This window comes from Syngnathus acus, chromosome 12 (genome assembly GCF_901709675.1).
Source record: "Syngnathus acus chromosome 12, fSynAcu1.2, whole genome shotgun sequence".
In the NCBI taxonomy this organism is placed as follows: domain Eukaryota; kingdom Metazoa; phylum Chordata; class Actinopteri; order Syngnathiformes; family Syngnathidae; genus Syngnathus; species Syngnathus acus.
Window position 1 is genome coordinate 11,364,492 of NC_051097.1, and position 22,336 is coordinate 11,386,827.

The 22,336-nt window shown below is 46.9% G+C and overlaps 2 protein-coding genes across 9 annotated transcripts in view; one reads left to right on the forward strand and one right to left on the reverse strand.

Moving 5' to 3' along the window:
- The window catches only part of LOC119131270 (netrin-G2), a 30,293-nt gene extending 16,289 nt beyond the window's left edge, over window positions 1-14,004 (forward strand). Inside the window, exons 1-16 of one of the 8 annotated variants that reach the window (XM_037265561.1) lie at window positions 4,348-5,239; window positions 5,321-5,653; window positions 5,787-5,945; window positions 6,015-6,104; window positions 6,180-6,260; window positions 6,340-6,534; window positions 6,611-6,805; window positions 6,883-6,963; window positions 7,058-7,141; window positions 7,219-7,305; window positions 7,399-7,491; window positions 8,550-8,660; window positions 8,950-9,024; window positions 10,421-10,588; window positions 11,724-11,858; window positions 12,917-14,004. In XM_037265561.1, the coding sequence (XP_037121456.1) occupies window positions 5,221-5,239; window positions 5,321-5,653; window positions 5,787-5,945; window positions 6,015-6,104; window positions 6,180-6,260; window positions 6,340-6,534; window positions 6,611-6,805; window positions 6,883-6,963; window positions 7,058-7,141; window positions 7,219-7,305; window positions 7,399-7,491; window positions 8,550-8,660; window positions 8,950-9,024; window positions 10,421-10,588; window positions 11,724-11,858; window positions 12,917-13,143 (2,133 nt within the window). In that variant the 5' untranslated portion in view covers window positions 4,348-5,220 and the 3' untranslated portion in view covers window positions 13,144-14,004. Of the gene's footprint in view, window positions 1-513; window positions 687-1,206; window positions 1,237-4,347; window positions 5,240-5,320; window positions 5,654-5,786; window positions 5,946-6,014; window positions 6,261-6,339; window positions 6,535-6,610; window positions 6,806-6,882; window positions 6,964-7,057; window positions 7,142-7,218; window positions 7,306-7,398; window positions 7,492-8,549; window positions 8,661-8,949; window positions 9,025-10,420; window positions 10,589-11,723; window positions 11,859-12,916 lie in introns of those variants that run through there. The other 7 variants (XM_037265562.1, XM_037265560.1, XM_037265564.1 and 4 more) reach the window with 7 other exon arrangements.
- A 5,581-nt stretch (window positions 14,005-19,585) lies between these two features.
- Window positions 19,586-22,168, reverse strand: dolpp1 (dolichyldiphosphatase 1). The gene is made up of 8 exons (XM_037265975.1): window positions 22,034-22,168; window positions 21,104-21,204; window positions 20,945-21,029; window positions 20,755-20,854; window positions 20,536-20,634; window positions 20,322-20,450; window positions 20,096-20,185; window positions 19,586-20,013 (listed from the first exon to the last, which is right to left on the reverse strand). Exons 1-8 carry the CDS (start codon window positions 22,107-22,109, stop codon window positions 19,977-19,979), a joined length of 717 nt encoding a protein of 238 aa, XP_037121870.1. The 5' UTR covers window positions 22,110-22,168; the 3' UTR covers window positions 19,586-19,976.
- Window positions 22,169-22,336: the final 168 nt, after the last annotated feature.

Genomic DNA, 22,336 nt, shown 5'->3' on the forward strand with positions numbered 1-22,336 from the left:
AGCGGCAGATATTTGATGGAAACGGACGGCTGTGGAACAAACTGCAATCGGAATCCAGGCGCCCATCTGAACATTTTGCCCAGGAACCAAAAGCGTTATTGATTACTTTCTTCTTTTTTTTCCCCCTCAACCCGCTGCCTTCTTTTCATTTAGTTCATGCAATGTCATAGCGTGATTGTCGACAGTGTGAGAATTAAAAAAGGCTCGAAGGAATACTTGAGCTCTTTTTGCGTGCTTGGTTAAGTTTAAAAGGGCTCAAAGTTTGACGCGCCGTGGTGCGCGGCGTGCATCTGAAACGTATGCGCCGTGGTCCAAAAGGGACGAGGCGGCTCGCTCCGTCAGTCCCTCCAAACAACAACACGGCGAGATGAGTTTGGCAGTAGTTGCGCTTTTGATTTCCTCTGAGGAAAAAACGGCCACTTTAATAAACTGCGGCGTTAACATCGTCAAGCTCGTCTGCAACGCCAGCCTCGCCTCATCTCTGCCTTTTTTTTGGGGGGGGGGGATATAAAGGTGCAAGTGCAACCTGCACGCCTCACAGTGCCTGCTGCAGGAGGGCAACCTGCAGTGCCAGTGTGAGCACAACACCACGGGCCAGGACTGCCAGCGCTGCAAGAAGGGCTTCAAGGCCAAGTCGTGGAAGGCCGGCTCCTACCTGCCCACGCCCAACGGGACCCCCAACACCTGTAAGTAGCCAACATGTCTGCTTCACGAGTCTGCGGGGGAGGAGGGGGGATCCCGGAGGAGAAGGCTGCCGTGATGATGAAATAATAATCTAGGGCAGCAGCGTCTCCTCGGTTTTGTCCTTCCGAGCAACACTGGAAGAGACGCACGCAGCCGACACAAAAACGCACCTGGGCGCTTTCTACTTGTCAGCCTGGCGACGTGTTGCTTTTACATTCACGCATCCCATTAGCCGCATTTAAAAATTCAAAACGTTGCTCAGCGGAAGCTGCTCACGGAAAATTTGGGACGGTCACTGAGTTGTACGGATATATATATATAGATATATATATATATATTTTTTTTTTTTAAAACTTTGCTCTGCTTTTTGGTCAGAAACCGTTTTGTTTTGTTTTTTAGTTCAAATTTTAGGTTCTTGAGCCAAAGCACGCGTAGCCAGTGTCAAATGTTGCAGTCAATGTGATCATCAAGACGAAAGCTCAACGCATACAAGTCAACTCATCTTCTTCTTCTTCTTTTCAGGTACGCTTGCTGGTTCGCCCTCCGGTTCTAGTAAGTAATAATGCAAAGCGGAAGAGCTTTCGCTGCATAGCTTTTCTTGCCTTTTCCAACTTTGAACCCCGTCGGGAAGGCTCCTTACACTCCCACCCCTGCACTCACTCGCTTCTCTTCTCTTCTCTTCCCCCACTAGTCATCTCCCTCGCTCTCTCTCGCTGGCTTTTTCCATCTCTGCTTCATTATTAATCGGCCCCTCTGTCGGCCGTGTCCTTTCATCGCCGCACATCACACAAACCTGCTCAGGAGGAATTCTTCCACAGTTTGCTTTTCAGACGCTAGCCGTTGACGGACTGAAGGAAAAGGGGGAGCGCAGAGCTGACGCCCGAGTGGGCGCTGGCAAAAAAGAAAAGCAAGAAAGAAAGAGAGAGAGAGAGATTGTGTGCGATTCCGGGCGAGGGCCTCGGGTGAGGCGGGAATGAAACAAGGCGAGGTGATTAGGGATTCTCTCTGTGGAGAGTCTCTTCCACACGAGCCGGCGTCAAAGTGCCCACGTTGACTCCGGCTTTTATGCATCGACGCCGAAGGGGCGGAGCCAGCCCCGTCGATGGCAATTTTCGCAAGTCGTGGCAGAGGCGGACAAAATCGGTACTCATCAACATCTGGGTCACGCGCAAACCCCCGCAGATTTGGAAGCTTTCCTCATTTTAGCTCCTGCGCACAGCGCCGAATTTATCTTCAAGCTAGAGTCGGCGGGGACAGAACGCGCGGCGAGCATACGGCACGGCCGGACCCCAACGCACGGCCTGGCCTGCCTTCGGCGATCACCGTAACCGTGCCGACTAATCCAAGTCACCACGCTTACGTCAGCGAGCACGCTCGCGTGAGGATTAGGTTGGCTGGAAAGTCTGATCCGGCAAGCCGGCTTCCTATTGGTCGGCTGGACAGATGGGTCAGAGCCGCCAAATCCGACTCATCTGCGTACGTATTACAGGAACAAACCCACGCCACTCACCATGACCCGGACTCGAGCTTGCACAATACAGACCGATGACGAGACGTCAGCTCCGAAACTCACTTCAACATAGTTCCTTGGCGCAAAGATGGTGCCAAAGCTTCACTTGTCTTAGACAGGGCTGCAACGCCACCAGTTTAGGGCATTTCAGACATCACAAAAAACAAAACGGAGAACAGAGAGCTCAACTCTCACGTGATGTTTTAAACACAACAAAAGTCGGACGTAGCACGTCGAACGAAAGGGAGCGTGCCTGGAAAAAGGTGTGACGCATTAAGGCGTGGGCGGTAACCGGCGGGCGGCCGAATCGCAATGTCTTCATTAGTCGGCGGCCGAATCAACGCCGTACCTCGCCGCCGTAATAAGACATGAGGATGCTGCGAGTGACGGCTAGCATTAGGGCAATGATTGGGAGCGTTTGGCGGGGCGACGTGACAAATCATCTCATTATATGCAAATGCACTACGACCGCGTGTGTGTGTGTGTGTGTGTGCGCAGGAAAAGCACACGAGCGCCCGATGCTGTTCGCTCACTTAAGTCTGCGTGTGCGAGTGTGCGTGAGACAGTCCATCTGCGCAGTCAGACAGGCAGGCACCTGTCAAACAACGACGCCATAAATCCGCTTAGGTTGTCATAACCCACTTAAGAAAATACAATCTAGTCCTTCTATCTGTTTTCCATTGTGCCTATGGTCGCCAGGGTAGGGCGTGATCCTTTTGGGCGGGCGGCATTATTGTGCCAATGAGCAGATGTACAACAAAGTGAGTTCAAGGGCTTCATTTAGACACAAGTAGTGCTTTGTCACCATCTTTTGACAGGCGAGTGCCAAGCTATTATGTCAAAGTGAGATGAGAGCTTCATTTAGACAAAAGTAGTGCTTTACCATGCAACATTACAGCGCATTCTCGACTCGGCGGGAACGACGACGACTAAAACGGCCAAATGTGGCCCCCTAGAGGTCGCGCGCTGTACAACCTGCGTCGCCCCAATTGTGTCATTCGCGATTACGCTAACGCTTCGCCCGCAGTGGAGATTGCACCGCTCTCGTTCTTATGACTAATTAATGATGGAGTCCCACCACCAGGGGTTAATATTTGCCATGATATTAACGCAATTGGATGCCCTCAAAGTCCCTTTGGATCAGGGAAGCCCCAACCACCGAGTCATTATTGTGTGAATGCTAAACATGACAAACAGTGAAGCACATGCTGCTGATGGCACTCGCTAGGCCACGCCCCCTAAAAACAGGGGGGGGGGGAAAAAGGCTTTTGCCATACATGGCAAGATATCATTTGATGGCGCGCTGTTTCTCTGCAGGATAAAAACATATATATTCTGCCAGCGATGGGAGGCTTGTGGAACAGCTTTGGAGTTCAGTCTTTGTCAGCAGTGTGAAATCGCACTTTTCACTGTGTGAACGCTCGTCACGCAGCGCATGTGTGCGTGCGTGCGTTTGAAGAAGAAGAAAAAAAAGGATGAGGCGTTCTCTGGATAAACAATCTGAGGCAGCATCTCCTATGTTAATTCGCAAGCCCGCTCAGCAGCTCCTCGTTGCATTTACATGCCGTGTCCTCGTCTAACTGATGCAGGGCAGCTTCAAAAAAAAAAAAAAAAAAAAGCACTTTCATGGCCAATTAAAAAGGCCCACCAGACCGCGCATCTCTGCCGGTCCATTTGCGAGAGATGCACACAAGCAGGAATGCAGCCCACATGCAATATGTGCAAGGAGCGCCCTGGAACTTGTGTCTCCCCCTTGAGGAGCCTCGTGGTACCGCTTCCAGACTCTTACATGGAGTTACCGCTCTACTTAAAAAGTGATACAATGACGCCGATCCGTGCGCAGTCAAAACAGCTGGCAGAACCCCGGGTAGTAGGCGGCAGTGAGATTTGGCCGGAAGGGGGATGCTTACAGGATGCCCATCTCTGGGGACCGGCAGGGCCCGGGCAAAAACACCTCCAGGGGGTGAGGATGTACAGATGGAAGGTCTCTAGTGGGCTGCGAAGCGCTGGCCGCTTGACGACATGTATTTTGCCTCGCAAGTGTACACACATCGTCCCCCTCCCGCCTCCTCAGAAGTGGAAAATGAAAAAAAATGAAAAGTTCAAAATAATATTCGGCCTTCGTCAAGAGTTGTACGCCTCAATTTGCTATTCACGACGACGTGATGATGTCATCAGAGGGTGGGATTGATATTTTACTAGGGACTCCCCAAATTGCGAGCTTCAGATCTAATTTTGTCGCGACAGTCGGCTCTTGAGCCTCGAGGCTCGTCTTCTAGCGACCCATGAGGAAACGGTGACCAGAACCACCTGGTTGTTTAGCTCCGCGTCGCATATTCCCGCTGGGGTGTCAGACGTTTCCTCTATGAACAAGCGTGAGGAGTAGCAAGCTCCATCTGAACTAGATTCCCGTCTCTCTCCGACACACACAATAGCCCCGAGAACTTGACGCAAAGGATGCTGGGAACGGCAAAATGCCCTCTGGGAAAAGCAGAACATGGAAAAGAGCAGTGGGGGAGGGCTGGAAAAGCTGAGAGAGTTAAAAATGCAAAAGCGCCATGTACGTACGTATGTCCAGGCTGCTCTTTGGAGCCTATACTGATTCAAGACGTTAGAGGAGATGTTGAGAAACATGGCCACACAATCTCATCTCGTCGCGCTCACCTCCAATGTGTCAGTTGAGAAGAGAAGAAGCCCCGAAGGTATCGTTAGCTTCCCATAGACTCCGCCTTGTAGAAACCTGAAGCCCTCATACCTTCCACCTCCACTTGAACCCAAGTCCTCACTTTTTGTATTAGTCTCTCACGAGGAACATGAGCCTTACAACCACAAAGGCACTTTCTCATCCCGGTATGAGGGCCACGGGGAGGCTAAACGACAAGTTGAACAAGAAGGTATGACTTTTCTAAGGATCGTAGTGACTATGGCTGACTCGTGCAACTCACGGCCACAGAGGCACTTTCTCATCTGTACATGAAGACAGGCATAGAAGAGTTTCTGTTCCTCGTGAGAATTATGGCCATGGGATGACAAGCTCATCAGAAGGTATTGACAGAGACAGCGCTGTAGACAGTAGAAGCCCTCCCTTTAAAACTTGACCTCCCTCTAAATGTTCACTATTTGTAGTATTAGTTTCTCATGTTCTTCAGGGACATGAAACTCACGGCTACAGAGGCACTTTCTCATCTGAACATGAAGACACGCATAGAAGAGTTTCTGTTCCTGATGAGAACCATGGCCATGGAATGAGAACCTCATCTGAAGGTATTGATATCTCCCATCGAGACAGCGCTGTAGACGGTGAAAGGTCTTCGTTCAAACCTTCACCCCACTCTAAATGTTCACTATTTGTAGTCTTAGTTTCTCATGTGCTAGAGGAACATGATAATCATGGACACAAAGGCACTTTCATGTCTCATCATGAGGAGATTCCCACAAAGAAGCTATTGGAAAATGAAGGTAAAACTTTTCAAAGTAGTGTAGTGGTCACCTCAGCAGATTCTTGGAGATGAGAATGTACATGAGACTCAGTCTTTCAGCAAAGCTACAAATGAGAAGAAACTGTATCAATATCTTGTCTTTGGCATTTTAGTCTCTCACTCACTTCAGGACCATGAACCTCATAGCACCAGAGACACTTTCTCACCTGAGCACGAGGAAGGCAAACATAGAAGAGTTTCCCTTCCTCCCAAGAATCTTGGCCATGGGACGACAACCTCATTCAGTCATGAGGAGGAAATGATAGTTGCAGGTATTGTCATCTGCTAGTGTTGTAGAAAGTAGAAACCCTTTCCTTAAACTAAAACTTCACTCTTTATAGCATTAGTTGCTAATGCTCTTAGGGAACAAGAGACTTATGGCCACAAACGTACTTTCTCATCTGAGCATGAGGATGAAGTTGAAGAAGAAGGTAGGCATAAAAGAGGTATGTTTTTCTTCAATTATTGGATAGTGCGCGGCAACCTAGCTTTCCTTTTATTAACAGTGTCCCACAAGTCTGAGAGACATGGCCATGAGAGTCATGGCCACAGTACTTCCTCACATGTGCTTGAGAATAAAATGGAAGGTGAGGAAAAAGTCGCCCAAAGTCAATTTATCTTTTAAGGGTCCAGCATAATGGAAATAACTGGTTATGTCCATGGCAGTTTCCCACAGGTCTGAGGGACATGCACATGAGACTCGTGGCCACAATGGCCATTTCTCATCTGAGCATGAGAAAGACAGAAAGGTTGAGCACAAAGACAGTCAAATGAGAGGTACACACATGTCTGCGGGACATGGCCATGAGACGGATGGCCACAATAGCCACTTCTCATCTGAGAATGAGAATGGCAGACATGGTGAGCGAGAAGACGGGCCTGCTGTAATTTTTAAAGATGGAATTTTGAACACTTGCTTTGCTTGTCCATCGCATAGATTCTCACAGATCTGAGGGACATGTACACGTGACTCATAGCCACAATGACCATTTCTCAACTGAGCATGAGAATGACAGAAAGGTTGAGGACAAAGACAGTCAAATGAGCGGTACACACATGTCTGCGGGACATGGCCATGAGACGGATGGCCACAATAGCCACTTCTCATCTGAGAATGAGAATGGCAGACATGGTGAGCGAGAAGATAGCCTTGCTGCCATTTTTAAAAGGTGGGAATTTGAACTCTTTCCTTGCTTGTCCCTTACATAGATCCTCACAGGTCTGAGGGACATGGGCATAAGAGCCATGGACATCACATTTTCTCATCTCTGCATGAGAAAGACAGGGAAGGTGAGGAATAATTCAGCCAAAGTGAAATGAGAGGTGTCATTTTAGAGTCGAGCGAGACGAAAACTTGCACACCTGCTCTGCGTTTATTTGACAGTTTCCCACAAGTCTGAGGGACATGGGGATGAGACTCATGGCCACAATGGTCATTTTTCATCCGAGCATGAAAATGACAGGGAAGGTGAGCAAGAAGACAAAGTGAAAGGAGCGGAATGTAGCAGAATGAAAACGTGTACTCCTTCCTGTTTTGCTTTTCAGGGACAGTCTCGCACAAGTCTGAGGGACACAGTCATGAAATTCATGGCCACAAACATTTCTCATCTGAGCAGGAAAATGACAGACATGGTATCATTTTAAAGTTTGAGAATAACGAGCAGTGAGCTCTAATCTGCACTCTCGTTTGGCTTGTCCCTCATACGGTTTCCCATAATTCTGCAGGACATGCTCATGAGACTCATGGGCTCAGCCACCATTTCTCATCTGAGCATGAGAGTGGCAGACATGATGAGGAAGAACTGGGACAAATGAGAGGTACTTGAGCTGGATAGTTTTCAGTTTCAATGCAACTTGAATGTGGTTTTCTTTTACAGTCGATGGAGAGGTATTTCTGGGCTTTTGGAAAGTAGTGCTTACAGTCGACGCGACAAAACGCTACCCTTTATCGTCGGGTAGAGAGGGAGGAGGCATGGAATGCCACAAAGGGAGGCGTCCAGCCATTTTATTTGCGGCGACGATGGCGTCCCTGGACTGCCTGTTTACTTGAAACACAACAATGAGGCGCTAGATATGTTCGACATAAGACAAGGGGGGCCTTGAAAGTACAGAAAAACAAAATGATTTGATGCACTGACAGCTGCAGCCATCAACTTTTCACAAAAGAACAGCATCATTGTTATCCTGCCTGAGGGCCAAAGGGAGACAGAGTGAACTTTGTTGATTGTCTGTCTGTCTGTAGATTGTCAGTCAACCAGGTCATGAAAATCCTGGAGCACTGAATTCAAACAAGGTGAACTTATTCTATGAGAAGTTTTGCTTTTATTGCAATTTAGAAGACACGGGAGGGTGACTGGCCAAAATTCAGCCCAACCTCTTGGCTGATGCTGCCTCTTCTTTACTGTACAACAGAAGAGCAAAGCTCAGTTTATCGCCATGAACACGTTCTGGAACGGATGGCCTCGCGACTTGCGGGGGGGGGGGGGTCCCCTGGGGCGACAAGATTTTAGTGTTCAGATCTGGAGCGCAAGCTTTTGACGTGGGTCAATGACAACGGCGGCTGTTTGGGTCTTCCGCAATCTTAAAGAACACGAGCAGGATACGCACAGTCGCAAATCAACTTCTGCCGGCAAGGAAAGGCACCGACGCAGAAAGCCCGAGAGGAAAGGTATCCGATTGTATGAAAGCGCCGCGTGATTTGCTGGCATTTGAAAATAAACGGGAAGGAGAAAGATTTGATTTGAGGGTGACGGGGAGGTGAGCTTGTCATAAATCGTTAGACGTTGCAGTCTTGCCGATCGGTTCCGGTAAAACAGCCTGAGCTGGTGTGTTCCGCGTCGATACAAATTGATTTGCGAGATGTTGCTGCTTTGTAGCGCACCACGGCGAGAGGGATGGAGGCGCTCATGAAACGCCGGGCTCCTTTGGGAACCGCCATCAAGACGGAGAGCAAGAGGAGGAGGAGGGGAGAGAGAAAAAGCAGAAAGGTAGAAGTGAAACAGGCGGCGGGCGGATTAGCCGTCACACTGGGATTTAGAATCGTCACGATGAGGTTACAAAAAATGTTCCTTGCTTACAAAGTTGTGTATTAAAAACAAACAAGTCCGTAAAAGGGAAACACCATAGACAGGCAAATCAAACTAACATCAATGCTACTTAAATGTGAACTTGCACAGACATTAGCTTGCTATATCAAAGCAGCCATTTTCAGGAAGCGTTTGTCTGCAGCAGCACAACGTGCCGCTGAATCTCAAGCGTATTCCTTCACTCCTTAAGGGCTCCTGAAACTCTTGATGTCAAGCCAGCCCGGGGCGAGACATTTGTTTGGAATCATATATGATCATTTCAAAGGTAAGAGAGCGGCAGGCGGACGGACGGCCGGTCAGCCGCTACACGGCGGGAGGGAGCTTGGCGCAAATGTGACATTAAGTAAATGTTTGATTTAACCGGAGTTAGCGGTATTTCCAAAAAAAAAAAAACTGTGGGAAGATTCCTTTCATTGCATGTTTTTTTTTTCCATCTTCATGCATCTGTGTGTGGTTGTCTCTGCATTCCGTGCATGATCAAGGTAAGTGTAAACCAATTTGCACGCTTAAACCCGACAAGCGGCGAGTTTCCATTTCATAAAAGATGCTCGTTAGCTGGGGAAGACGGTCGCGGGCGATTGATAAATGGCAATAAAGCAACATCTTGACTAGTGGCGTTGATTCGGCGAGCGGGGTCCCGGTGCCTCTCTCAAGTCTGCGGCGTAATTGGTCATTTATATTTAATCAGGCACTCCCCCCCCCCCACCACCGCTCGCCTCCCTCTGTGCTGAGAGAGGCACTTTACGGCACCGCATTCGCCGACTTCCTTTAAACCTGCTCATTCATAATTCACGCCGCGTCGTCAACCAACAATAATAAAATAATAATGTGACGGCTGATTAAACAGCTAAGCTGCCACTTTTTAATGCCCATTTAAATGCGTATTTGCATAAACCTGCCTGGGTAATGACTTAAAAGAAAAAAAGCGTGGGGGGGCGCCGTGCTTCGCGGCTCACCGTGGGTCGGAGGCAACTTGTGAAGCTTAATAAAAGCGTAATTAGGCAGCAGGCTTGCTGAGGGCCATCGCAGCGAAAGCTAGCGTTCAAAATCATTGGGCGGCGTGGGGGGGCCCATCCGCACCGCCGCTGCTTAACGTGGCAAAAGTCTCGCTTCAGCGTTTCTACCGAGCAGGCGTTCGCCAAACTGGACTGGCAAAATATCATCCAACCCTGCCGGCGCTCGGTTCTAAGCGCAAACGTGCTAACAAACATCATTGGCCTCATTCTTAGCGTCGTTAGCTTCTAATCAGCTAATGGGCTAATGACACGACATTACACTTCCCCAAACACAATTAGCAGGCCTTGACTGGCGCCGATGCAAACAAGCGCGGGAGGCCAACGGGCGGGCTCAGAGGTCCCAGCAGTAATCAGTGCGGCAGTCGAGCCGAGTCAGCGAACCGCGAGCCAGCCGGCGAGCGTCGTAACGGTGAGGGAGCGGCCCGTGTTTAAAGAGCCGACGCGGGGCTCGTAAAGCACGCCGAGCGCCGTCCGCTAGCTCGCTGAGGTCCAAAACTTTGCGACATCCATCACTCGCCGCTCTCGAGGAATCTTATTAGAGCGCGCCGGTCGGTCGGTCGGCCGACCGCTTGCTCTTGAAAGTTGAGCAGCGACGCCTTCAACTCATCTCCCCCCCTTTGCTCTTCTTCTTCTTCTTCAATTTAGACTGTGAATGCTACGGCCACTCCAACCGCTGCACCTACCTCGACTTCCTGAAAATTGTCACGTGCGTCACCTGCAAACACAACACCAGGGGCCAGAACTGCCAACACTGCAGACTGGGATACTTCCGCAACGCCTCTGCTGAGCTGGACGACGACAATGTCTGCATCGGTGGGGAACGTGTGTGTGTGTGTGTGCCTGCGTGTTTGTGAACGTTGCACGGCAGAATGTGTTCAACGCAGAGAAAATCTGGGAAAACATTCACAGGTTAAGGTTTAGAGTCAAACCGAGACTTAGCGGAGAATTCAACGGTGCTCTTTCCAAAAAAAAAAAAACCTTGTCCGATAAGTCATTGTGCGTGTAATTTCGTCACCATCTTGCAAGGTTGGAGTCAGCACAAATGAGACTCCGATAAAAGGCCACAGAAAACCAACGGAAACCGGTTCAAAGTCTCCTGGGAAAAGCCGCCAACTAAGCCAAGCCGCCGGTTATAATCCCGATATTAATGCACATGACCCACAAACCCAAAAAACATGCAGTCCCCGCTTTGCTGTCGGATTGCGTAATCTGGATTGGTGTAAATATTCCATTTTATAGTCAAGGATTCAATTTGAATCTGTCGCCGTCACCACGAAACGACTCAAGTCTCGCGATCAAAACGAATAATTATTACCGAGCCCGTCATCAGTCAGCTTCGACAAATACGTCAAACGAATTTATGTCGTAAAACTAATCCAAAGATTAATGAGCGTAACTCGCTGACCATTTCTCATTTCAATAAATCCAAAGAGCCTGTGACAGATGCTCGCAGGGGACGTTTGTTTTTTTTACAGCTCCTGCGTCACGTTCAGCGACTCGACACATTTTCATCACGACGGTTGTGTCTTCGCCAGTGAATTTCATTTGCGTTCCAATCATCTTTCCCGACTGACACAAATAGAAATATTGTTAATCTCCTAATCTCGGGCATTGCACTTGCTTAACACACACAGAGTAAATAAATAGAATGAGAAGATTAGACACCATTTTTTTTTTTTGAGGGGGGTGGGATCACATTGAGTGCTTCAATTCAATTGACAGAGTTCAGTTGTGGACCTTCTCTTAGTCTCCCGGTTGCACTGGGGGGTATGTGAGGACAAGCCCCGCCTCAGATGGCAACAAACTGTCCAGACTGCTCGTTGCGATACGGGAACAATGACTTTGTGCCAAAGGGCGCCGCGCGCTCGGATACGAGTCCGCTCGCCCTGAATACAAATGGATGCCGCCGCGTTAACAAACATTTCCCTGGCTTCTTTGGCTTTGTTAGAGTGCAACTGCAACCAGATGGGTTCCGTCCACGACCGTTGCAACGGAACGGGCTTCTGCCAGTGCAAGGACGGCGCCATCGGGGCCAAGTGTGACGAGTGCCTGCCGGGATACTACTGGAAACAAGGCTGTTACCGTAAGTCTCCAAAAAACACACTTCATTATTTCAAATGTCCTCTTTTGCCACATCTGCCCTCTCCAAATATGTTCAAAGTCCCTATGATGGAGTGCTATACACAAGGGGAGCGGGGGGGGGCTTTTGCGTGTCTAAAATGTCAGCGCCGCAACCTTAAAGGTCTGGCGACGCGTGTGCTTTGTCCAGCCCCGAGGGGAATAGATCACGTCGCTCATTAGCCGCCATTGCCTCGATTGATGGCGCCTTCACACCTTAACCCCATTACGGGGAAGCCGAGGGAGGGCGGGGCGGGGCGGGGCAGAGAGGCGGGGTGGGGAAGGCGCCACCGCCTCCCCAAACACTCATTAGACGTCCACCTGGACGCGCGCTGCTTTGGTATCTTAGCGTTTGCAAAAGTGCTCACACCCTGTAACTAAGTAGGAGGACAAATACTGCGACGCAGCTTGGCCGCCATCTTGCGTGACTTTCCATCATAAATAGGCAATTAGAAATCCCTCACTCAAGATTCAACAGCTCAACTAGAGTTCAAAAATAAGACGCAAAAGTGAATTTTTACTTTCAAATCTAAAGTTAGATAAAAAGAAAAATACTTCTGGCGCCTGAAAGTTTCATTCCTTTCTACTGAGAAGGAGCATTAAAAATGGGCAAAGTGACGGCAATAGTTTTTAGAGGAGCGCGATGACAACATACTGGTGGGGAAAGAAAGAAAAAAAAAAAAAAAAAAAAAGAAAGAAAAATGTGTTCAATGGGGGAGAAAAGACGCAGGTGTTGCCTGCTGTTGTCCCTGAGGCAAAGGCGGAGGGAATTTATCTTGATCCTCTGGCGCCCCTCCCATCTTTCTTCTTCTTCTTGTCCTAAATTCTTATGTTTACTGGGTCGCTCCTTTGGTTCTCATTTGCTCCCGGCTTCGGCCGTGGAAATTATATGCAGGGGTTGACTGTAGTTTTAAGATGTAATATCACTCATCGCCACTAGGTGGCAGACATGTATTAGACACTGCCTTACGAGACCAAAAGACGTCTTGCAAATCTAATTGTGACAGGCATTCTTCTTTGCAGCCAACGTGTGTGACGAGGAGATGCTCTTGTGCCAGAACGGCGGAACGTGCTACCAGAACCAGAAGTGCGCCTGCGCCCCCGACTTCAAGGGGGTGCTGTGCCAACAGCCGCGCTGCGAGACGGGCAAGGACTGCAACGGTGCCACCGTGTGGCAGCCCTCCGCCGCCACCCTGCTACTTTGCACTCTGCTCGCCCGCCTGCTGGCCACGCCACCGCCGCCCCACTGAGCCGCTGCCGCCGCCGCCGCCGCCGCCGCACGCAACCGACGAGTGTCTGTACACTGCTCTCGGAAAGTTGGAGATATTTGACTTGAGCGTTGGGATTTTATGTTGAACTAAAAATGCGCCGGAACCTAAAGAGGGGGAACTTAGTTTGCGTGTCTCCAGACTTCTGGCTTTGAGTGTCATCAATAAAAAATAATGGAATATGGGCTAACAAACCACATCAAGGCTCCTGTAGAACAGTACCAAAGTCCTCTTTAGGGCCCAAAGCAAGATCCTCCCTCATGTGGGTCAGCTCAGGGCTGGAAAGATTCAAGTACATTTTGGGCTCACCCAGAAATTTCACCCCAAAGCCAAATATCCCCAAATTTTGGTTAATTGTGTGTACACGAGTGTGTGCGACCGCAGCACTCACGCCCCCCCCACACACACACACACACAAACCCACTAACACACACTTCACAGGACTGACAGAGTGTGTGCTCAGGTGCCAGATGGACAAAAAGATGACAATGACCAACGCGAAGGTGAAAGAGACAAAAAAATATATTATATATATATATATAGAGATATATAGATGACATATAATCCTAGCAACCACTGTTCCCTTTATTCCTGAGCAGGAGCAATGTGCATCAAACCAAAAAAAAAAAGAATTAAAAATAGCAGAATCACCTAAATCACCACTGATTCACATAAAAATGGAATGGCTGTCAACACGTTTTTTTGTTTTGTTTGTTTTTTGGTGGGAGGGACTTGCGATCCCTGTGCCGAAGCCTACGCGCTCTGTAAGAACCGGGTTTCATTTCTTGTCAAAAAAAAACCACCAAAAAAAAAACAGCGCCAACACAGACTTGTACTCTTTCTGCTGCATTTTGTGTTCCAAGCATATCTCAAGTCCATGTACGTATCTAATGTGCCCACTTAACGGTTCGCTGAGATTCTACATATATTATTCTATGATATCATAGCCAACGGGCCACGGCAGATAGATTTAGTCACAGTATTACGGTTGCTATGGGAATGAGTGATTGCCGCCACACTTTAGCCAGATTTAATCTTCACACAGTAAACAGGAACAAGAGCGAGAATGAATAATATATGGCATTATTTGAATATTTTTTGTAGAAAGGATTTTCCCTTTCAGGTTACAATAAACGATGGAGGTAATAAAAAAATACCAGAACTGATCTTTGCAACAATCTGAGCGCAAGCATGTTATTCCACCCACATCTTAACTGTAGTCACTTACCTTCTGTCATTCACTTTTTTTTTAATACATTTCGTTACACTGACACAGTCATACTCTCCAACATTTTGTCAACACAATAAAACCAATAATCAGATCGTCAAATCATGATGCCAAATCCGATTTGCAACGCCTCCGAGCGATAAGAGCAAATTGATTGGCGACAGCAAAAGTAAGAAATTTCACAGACCTGCTTTCTGAACGGCATTTCCACAACCACCGACGTGGCGTCGAGGATTTTTTTTTTTGGTTCACTCAGCTTTGGAGATTGTCATCTCCAACTTTATCCAAGTGTGACTCCGTTTGGACTGTTTTGAAATCCAGTACAATAAACAGATTTGGTCCACAAATCTGCAATACAGAGAATGGAATTATATTCAGGTATATCATTTACAGTGTACAGCTTTACTCTTTCCAGAGGCTTTAAAATTAAACAATAAGGGATTCGGAAAATGAATGAATGAATGAATGAATGAATGAATGAATGAATGAATGAATGAATAGTCAAATGTGGTATGAGTAGTACCAGTTAGCGGTTCGCGGACTCCCTCTAGTGGTAAGTCAAAGAATCAGTGTCCAAGTACAGCTCAGTCGTAACTTACTTGAAAACATTTACGTTTCTCTTTAAACAATTAGTTGAGTTGGTGCTTGATAGAGAGGAAAAAAGTTGGAGAATCAGTGTTTTTCTTAGCACCTGTTCTCATTTTCTTGATGTCAACAAATGGAAGACTTCTGTAAAAGAGTAGCCTCAGAAAATTAAAAACTCTTAAGTACATCTAGCTGAAAATTATATTTAAATAACAGTGACCAAGTATATATACTTTACTTCTAACTTCTCATTATTGTTATTATTGTGTACCTCAGTCATCAGGAGCAGGACGGCGTTTTGTGCCGATATTTGGCGGTCGTCACTTCCAACAATTGGTCCAAAATGAAGCTAAAGTGCTGGCATAGCTGAAAATTATATTTAAATATCAGTGGCCAAGTATATATACTTTACTTCCTACCACTCATTATTGTTATTATTGTGTACCTCAGTCAACAGGAAGGCGTTTTGTGTCCGATATTTGGCGGTCGTCACTTCCAACAACAGGTCCAAAGTGAAGCTAACGAGATAGCATGCTAATTAACCGGCGTAAAAAGCGACAAAGTAAATTTGGGATGAAATGTCATAACGCAAGCAAATTCATTCGAAAAAAATAAACGAATAAATTCAATTTAAAAAAAAAAAAAAAAATCTTAATTCCGTCCTACACCTAAAACAAGACGAGACAAATTTTGAGTAAATTTGGGATGAAATGTCATAACGCAAGCAAATTCATTCGAGAAAAATAAACGAATAAATTCAATTTAAAAAAAAAAATCTTAATTCCGTCCTACACCTAAAACAAGACGAGACAAATTTTGACGAGCAGAAAGTTCAGTTAAACGCGGGAGGCCCCGGGCGCCTGGAATTGTGTTCGTTACCAGCTTTTTTGCTCGAGGTGCGTTGCAGTGGGGAGGCAAAGAAAACCAGGACTGGATTTCGACACCTCCTGTGAGCAACATAGTCGGTCGGGAGGCAAAATGGCTTCCGGTTCACGTAATACAAATACTCCATGCCGGTGTCGGTACAAACCTTTCTTCTTCTTCTTCTTCTTCTTTTTCCGGCAGTATAAGCGCAAGATGGCCCTCTACAGCTACCTTATTACAATTACAGCTTTTTTTTTTTTTTTTTTTCAAGTGGGCTAAAAGAACGCCCCAAAATCAAATTCATGCTGTAAATTCCTTTTCCTTTCCATAATTTATTCCAGAATTTCCTCATCCCAAGGTGTTCGCTATGTGCTTTTGTCACTCACCTCGATGAAATGTCACATCTTCCAAGTTTTGGTCGAGATACGCGAGGACAGAGCTTCACGCGAGTTCTCCAACTATGGGAGACTTTAGATGTGCAAAAGTCTTCCAGGGTTATGGGGAAGAAGAAAAAAAACACACACTCAAACACAGCAGGCGGGCATTTAAAATTTCTGATTGATTTGAGAACTTCCGAATATTGCAAAAGAGCCACGAGGGGCACGTTTATGTAATCGCCTCGTTTAAAATGTCTGGAGCTAATGAGATCTGTCAAGTGACTCGGGCAGTTTGCAACACCCGTTTAGCATTACGTTCCGAAAAAGATCAGCCGCCACCATTTCAGAAGAACAGTCTAGTCACTTTTATTTATACACATAACAGGAAGAAGAACAAAAGAGTTACCAACTGGAACGACAAAATCCACCAAAAGCAGGCGTGTGAACAGGGAAGGCACAATTGTGTGTGTGTGTGGGGGGGGGGGGGGGGCTATTTTTAGTACAGCATTCAAATAAATAAATGTTCCTGTTTCAAGCGCCCAACTCTTCCCGGATGAAATTTGGCTCGTGTGTAGCGGAAATGGCGCATAACAGGGTTACTTGTGTAAGCCGAGCGCCTCGCCTTGCCTCGCCAGCAGGCCGCCCGCCTCCGGGGCGCCTGAGAGCGCCATCTGCCAGCAGGTCTGCTTCGCCGTTTGTCGCCACCGAGCGCGAGAGCATGTTGGACCGGACTTGTGCTCCATCTTTGGCAGGATGCTCGATTATCGGCGTATGCCGTTTTCGCACGGGTGATTTTTTTTTCATCAAAATGTACACGAAAAGTATTCAAATGTATTCAATGGGTATTGCGCTGAAAAGTATGTAGTGCGCACTTTGGCCACCTGGGGGCAGTACAAAACATACATCCGGTCGTACCGCTCCTCAGTAAAATGCAGTAAAAGTCGTTTTTTTGCTGGTTGTGGGTTTAAAATATTACGCCTGTGAGTTTTTGTGAAGAGAAAAGCCGAAGAAACAAGCAAAAAAACACTTTTCTGACGAAACAAAGCATTTCATCTTGTTTTTGAATGAGAAGGCACGTCTCCAAAATTGTGATTGGTATAATAAGAGCCTTTGCCAACAAGCCATCTTTTCGGCCCTCGTTATATCGAGAAAAGGCTCTCAGTTATAATCCCGGACAACAGGAATCCTTTCCAAAATGTTCACACGTAGCTCATTAACACCTCCGCCAGCATTTTGCCGTCTTCCCTCCGGCTGGAGGTCAAGTTCGAGCTGGAAGGATTAGATGTGAAAATGCGCTCGCTCAACGTTCGAGCAAGTTGATGAGGGGAAATGACTTTTGGGGGAGTTCACATAAGCTTCCCGAAATAACCCGTTTACAAGTCTTGATTTGTTTTGAAATTATTGTCAGACCTTTTGTGCTTCTACGGCTTTGGGGCTCGTTCAACGGGATCCGTTCAAATCGGCACAGGACGTGATTGTGGGGTTGTCGCCAGACCTCGGAGCACCTGAGACCAACACATTTCCATGCGACATGCTCTAGTTTGTTTTGGGGAAATGCTGCGCTTGGTTTGTTCATCAGGAAGGCATTTATATTTATCAGGGGATTTTGATTCTTTAGCAGCGCCGGTGCGATGATCGCACAAACGTGATGCGGGGCCTGATATAAAATTGATGAGGGCCCAGCTTGTTGTGGGGGGGGGGGGGGTGGGGTTCTATTCCATGAATATGATCACGGGAAGTCGGTGGGGCAGAAAGAAACAATCACGGGACTGAGCAAAGGTATCCAACCAAGCGTGTGCCCTTTTGCACTGAGGACAAAGAGCTGTCAAAATGGATGCTGCGCGAGAAACTGCATCTTTTCACAATACAACATAACCTTACACAAACGTGTATCATTTTAAAAGTATATTTCCATATGTTTAAACCACTTTTAAAATAGTTTGCCTAAAGTTAAGTTACAGTAATAGCAAATTTTAATGTTACAAGAGCAAAATAAACTATTTGTTAAAAACTAGCGCTAGTTGAGAGTATGTCGCCCTCTGGCGGACAAAGGAGGCGTTTTCTCAGCGCAACTATTTTTAGAGCTTTTTTTTCTGGAAGGGGGGGAGAATTACATATTTACGCTCCTGGGTCTCTAATGTTTGAGCTAGTGACAATTTAGTAAGGTAAAAGAGAAGACGTCGTATATCAAGTGGAACTTTGTACGTCAACACGTTTATTCAGCCTGATAGAGAATACACAAGGAAATAATATTTCTCTTTCCCTTTTTGATACTGATATGACACTCAGATCGCCAGTGGTCGGAATTCCACATCACATGCTACAACCAGCCTTGTTTATGGATTTTTATTCATTTTTTTTCCCTTTCTTCAAAAATGATTTTTTTTTCTTTTTAAAAAAACAGGATTTAAGCGCTCTTGAAAAGGATGCAGAATGTTGTCTTAGAAATGTACAAAAAAAACTTATATGAACAAGAACATGATCATTACAAAATTCTTTAAAAAAAAAAAAAAAGTCCAAGACGCAAATGAGGCATAAAAAGCAAATCAAAATCACCTTGGTCCAAAAATGACCTGCTTCTCTGTAAACTTGGATTTGCACACAAAAAAAATCTTGAAATTGGACAAATAAATGGCAATGAAAGGAAATTTACTGCAGTAATCTTTCTCAAAGAAGGTAACTGAAAAAAAATAGTTATAAAATACTGAATTGAGTTCATAGAAAAAGCTTAATTTCAGTAGCTCAAAAGCGAAATGTGTAAATGAGACATCCACTAAAGAGAAAATGGAACGTCGTTTTAACAACAATTCAAAATCTATTTGACTGTTTCTTATCTTTGCTATCAGGCAAAAACACTGCATGTCCAAATATGGTCAATGTATTCTTTTTACGCTACGCTTCAAGTTTGGTTTGGTTTCTGACACTAACCAGTGGAAACGGTTTGGGCTTGAGTTGGAGAAAAAAATTGTTTTGCTAACTGTCCGTTAGCTTCTCAAGCGAACTACTGAAATGAACCCACTGATTCACTGAAATGTACGGCTACATTTCATTTCTTGTATTACAATTTCACTTGTAAAAAAAACAAAAAAAACCTGCAAATACATTCAAAAAGGAAGATGATGAAAGAAAAAGTCATTACCATTCATTCCTTCGGAAGGTTTTCACAAATTCCAGAAAGTTCGGTGATACAAAAAGAACTCATTAATATCTAAGCACAATTTGGATAAGTGTGCAAAGCAAAGCACGACAGGGAGATCCAACTTTACGGTGGCCCCACCGTCCGCGGTATCAAGCAAGGATTCGAGTGTTGAGCCACCCCGTCGGCAGGCTGTTCCAATGGTTCCTTAACATTTAACCAGCGCGTCATTCATTTTTTTTACAAAGTGCATTTGTTTCCCTCTAAATCACAAATTTCTTCAGCATTAAGGAAAAACTCAGGTTTGTGTCAGAAGATTAAAAAATTGCTGCAATGACAGTGTGACAATTAGTTGTGGAGAAAAGCCTCCAGTTCAGCTCCTGGGAGGTCAGGTGACCCCATCAGTGTGCGCTCAGTTCAAATATTTCATCTATTGTTTAAATAGTTGGCCTCTTGCACGGCGTGGCATGCACGAACGAGCTGTACAAGGACGAGGCGTGCGTGTGTGCGTGTGCGTGTGTGTGTACAAGCTCACTGCCAGTGCCTCCCCGCTTCGTTTTTTTCTACCCGGCAACTCGAGTCCACAAGTCCTCCAGTGTTTTTCTGTCAAATGCGTGCGAGGGGCTCACTGGAGTTTTGTGCCCAGCTTTCGTTGTCTGTTTCTGAAACAGGTGAGCAAGGCAAGGCGCTCGTGTAACAAGCGGCTGTCGCCGCGGCGGCGGCGGCGGTTGCGGCGAGCCTTACCTGGCTTCCGAACGCGTCACCGTGTACTCGAACCACAAGATGTTGGGAATCAGGCTGGTGTCGCGCACCAGGAAGTACTCGGATACAGGCCTGCCCCAAAACACAAAGATATATTGAGCTGTCTAGGTCATTCTTGAGATTTACAGTAGGTGTCGTTTTTGTGGCACATTCTGCTGTCCTATCTGTGACTGCGTGCGTCGGCGATGGAGAATGCAACGCCACTTACCATGCCGCTATTTTGGGGAACAACGGGGTGAGCAGCTCCTGCGTGATGAAGAACCAGAGCACGGCGATGACGCTGCCCGCCACGCCGCCGTAGAACACCTGGCTCCACGTGTGGTACAGCAGGTACACCCTGCAAAGCGCAAAGAGTTATGCGACAAGTAAAGTGCACATGCAGGACCGAAAATGAGCGCAGTCTGGATTTCGGGGGCGCAGACCTGCTGTAGGAGACGGCGAAGGCCACGCCCAACAGGACGACGGACAGGACGTGTCTCCACAGGAGGTCCACGCAGCGAGCGTTGTTGGTCTGGTGCATTCTGAGGGCGAAGGTGAGACAAGATCTTGACCTCGTTTTATTTCCATCACACCCACCTGGGATTTGTACACAGGGGCGTGCAGACTTTTTCTAACCCCACGCACACGTGTGTCACACTTACCTTAAATAAAGAAAAAGAAAAAAGTAAACAACAAAGAACCAGATGAGCTGGGAATGACTGGACGGCATCCCATAGTCGCTGCTCATCGCCGAATGAGTCCCTGCCGACAAACCACGCACGCGTTCAGTCACTCGCTGGGCCCACTTTGACTTCCATTGGCAACTAAAAGGGAAGGCGCGGTTTTGCGTACCTGCACATGGCCGCGGCTCTCGGAGTATGTGTTTGAGTATCCAGTTCACAGCCTCGTTGAGGGTGAGCCCACCAAAGAAGGAAATCTGCGGAGAAAGTCAAGCTGTTTGTTTAGCCAAGGTTCCTTGCAACAGATGGAGCACTTGCGCTTTCCACCTACCGTGTGCAGCTCCCGTTTAAAAACAATGAGGGTCACAAAGCCCACCAGGATGGCAAGAGGCAGAAGGCTGATGTAGGCCAGCAGGTGTCCCGTCAGGTCATCTGAAACGATAAACCACAACGATAAGACGTGGGAAGTCACCCACTCCCTATTCTCAAATCACAATGTAAGGAAGGAGCTATCTAGGTCCACTGCAAACAAAGTTACATACAACTTAAATATTCTTTGGTACTGAGTCTTCCAAGTGCTGTATTTGCAGTAATTTGCTTATTCCGTACTTTTTTCTGCTTTGAAGTGGACTACAGTGAACTATACAATTTAAAAAATGAAACTCGTAATATCTAACTATTACACTATCACACACACATGCTAGATTCTGACCCAATTAGAAATCCACCCGCGTCCTATTTAGAGCACTGAGCTTAGTTTTGGGAAACACAATCAAAGCACATTAGTCCTTTATTGAAATGTTAAATGATCATCTTTTAAACATGCTGTTCTTTATGTTAGGGGCTAGCAATGCTAACACAATCAGCCCAGTGAGCTAGCGTCAGTGTTAGTAAGTCCTCAAAGGAAGAGCTTATTAAAATAAAGCAACACTTTGATTTTCACCTTTCACCGTGTATTAAATGTGAGAGGAGCTCGGGACGTGTGATGTTTGTTGAATTCCCTATGGGGAAAACAAACGCCTATATCAACTCTTCTCTTAAGCTAACTCGCTAGCCTTCATTGTGCCCACTGTCACAGAGTGCGCATGCGCGCCGTCTCACAATTTAGCAAGCACGGTGACGTTTTGCGCTTCGCGGCGTCGCACAATTTGGCAACACTGGGCAACTGTGCGTTTCCATTCACGGGGGACGACACACGAAAAGACGCCGGGTAGTCAACCGAGGGTCGGTCGTCAGGCGAAAAAACGTCGAATCCACTTACCCTCGGCAAACTCGACGTGTGTTAGCGATATGGACCGCCATCGAGGTGGCGCCGAGCACTGCTCTTCCAACGCCATCTTTACCCGGACGCAACCACCGGTCAAGACACACCCATCGCGCAAGGCCAGCCAATGGCGAGCAGCGAAAGTCCTTGGTGCCAACCAATCACCCATCGCGCCAGGCCAGCCAATGGCGAGCAGCGAAAGTCCTTGGTGCCAACCAATCACAATGCGAGGGGAGCGGAGAGCCGGAAGTCCAAAGAATAATTGAATGAACAAGGAATACAAACACGAGCAGTTTTGTC

What these genes read in the sequence shown, in the direction of transcription:
- dolpp1 (XM_037265975.1), bottom strand. Translation starts at nt 22,109, where the DNA reads ATGGCGTTGGAAGAGCAGTGCTCGGCGCCACCTCGATGGCGGTCCATA. An exon ending in TTAAACGGGAGCTGCACACG is followed by an intron (nt 21,030 to 21,103) that starts GTAGGTGGAAAG and finishes CTTTCTCCGCAG; the next exon opens with ATTTCCTTCTTTGGTGGGCT. An exon ending in TTCGCCGTCTCCTACAGCAG is followed by an intron (nt 20,451 to 20,535) that starts GTCTGCGCCCCC and finishes TGCGCTTTGCAG; the next exon opens with GGTGTACCTGCTGTACCACA.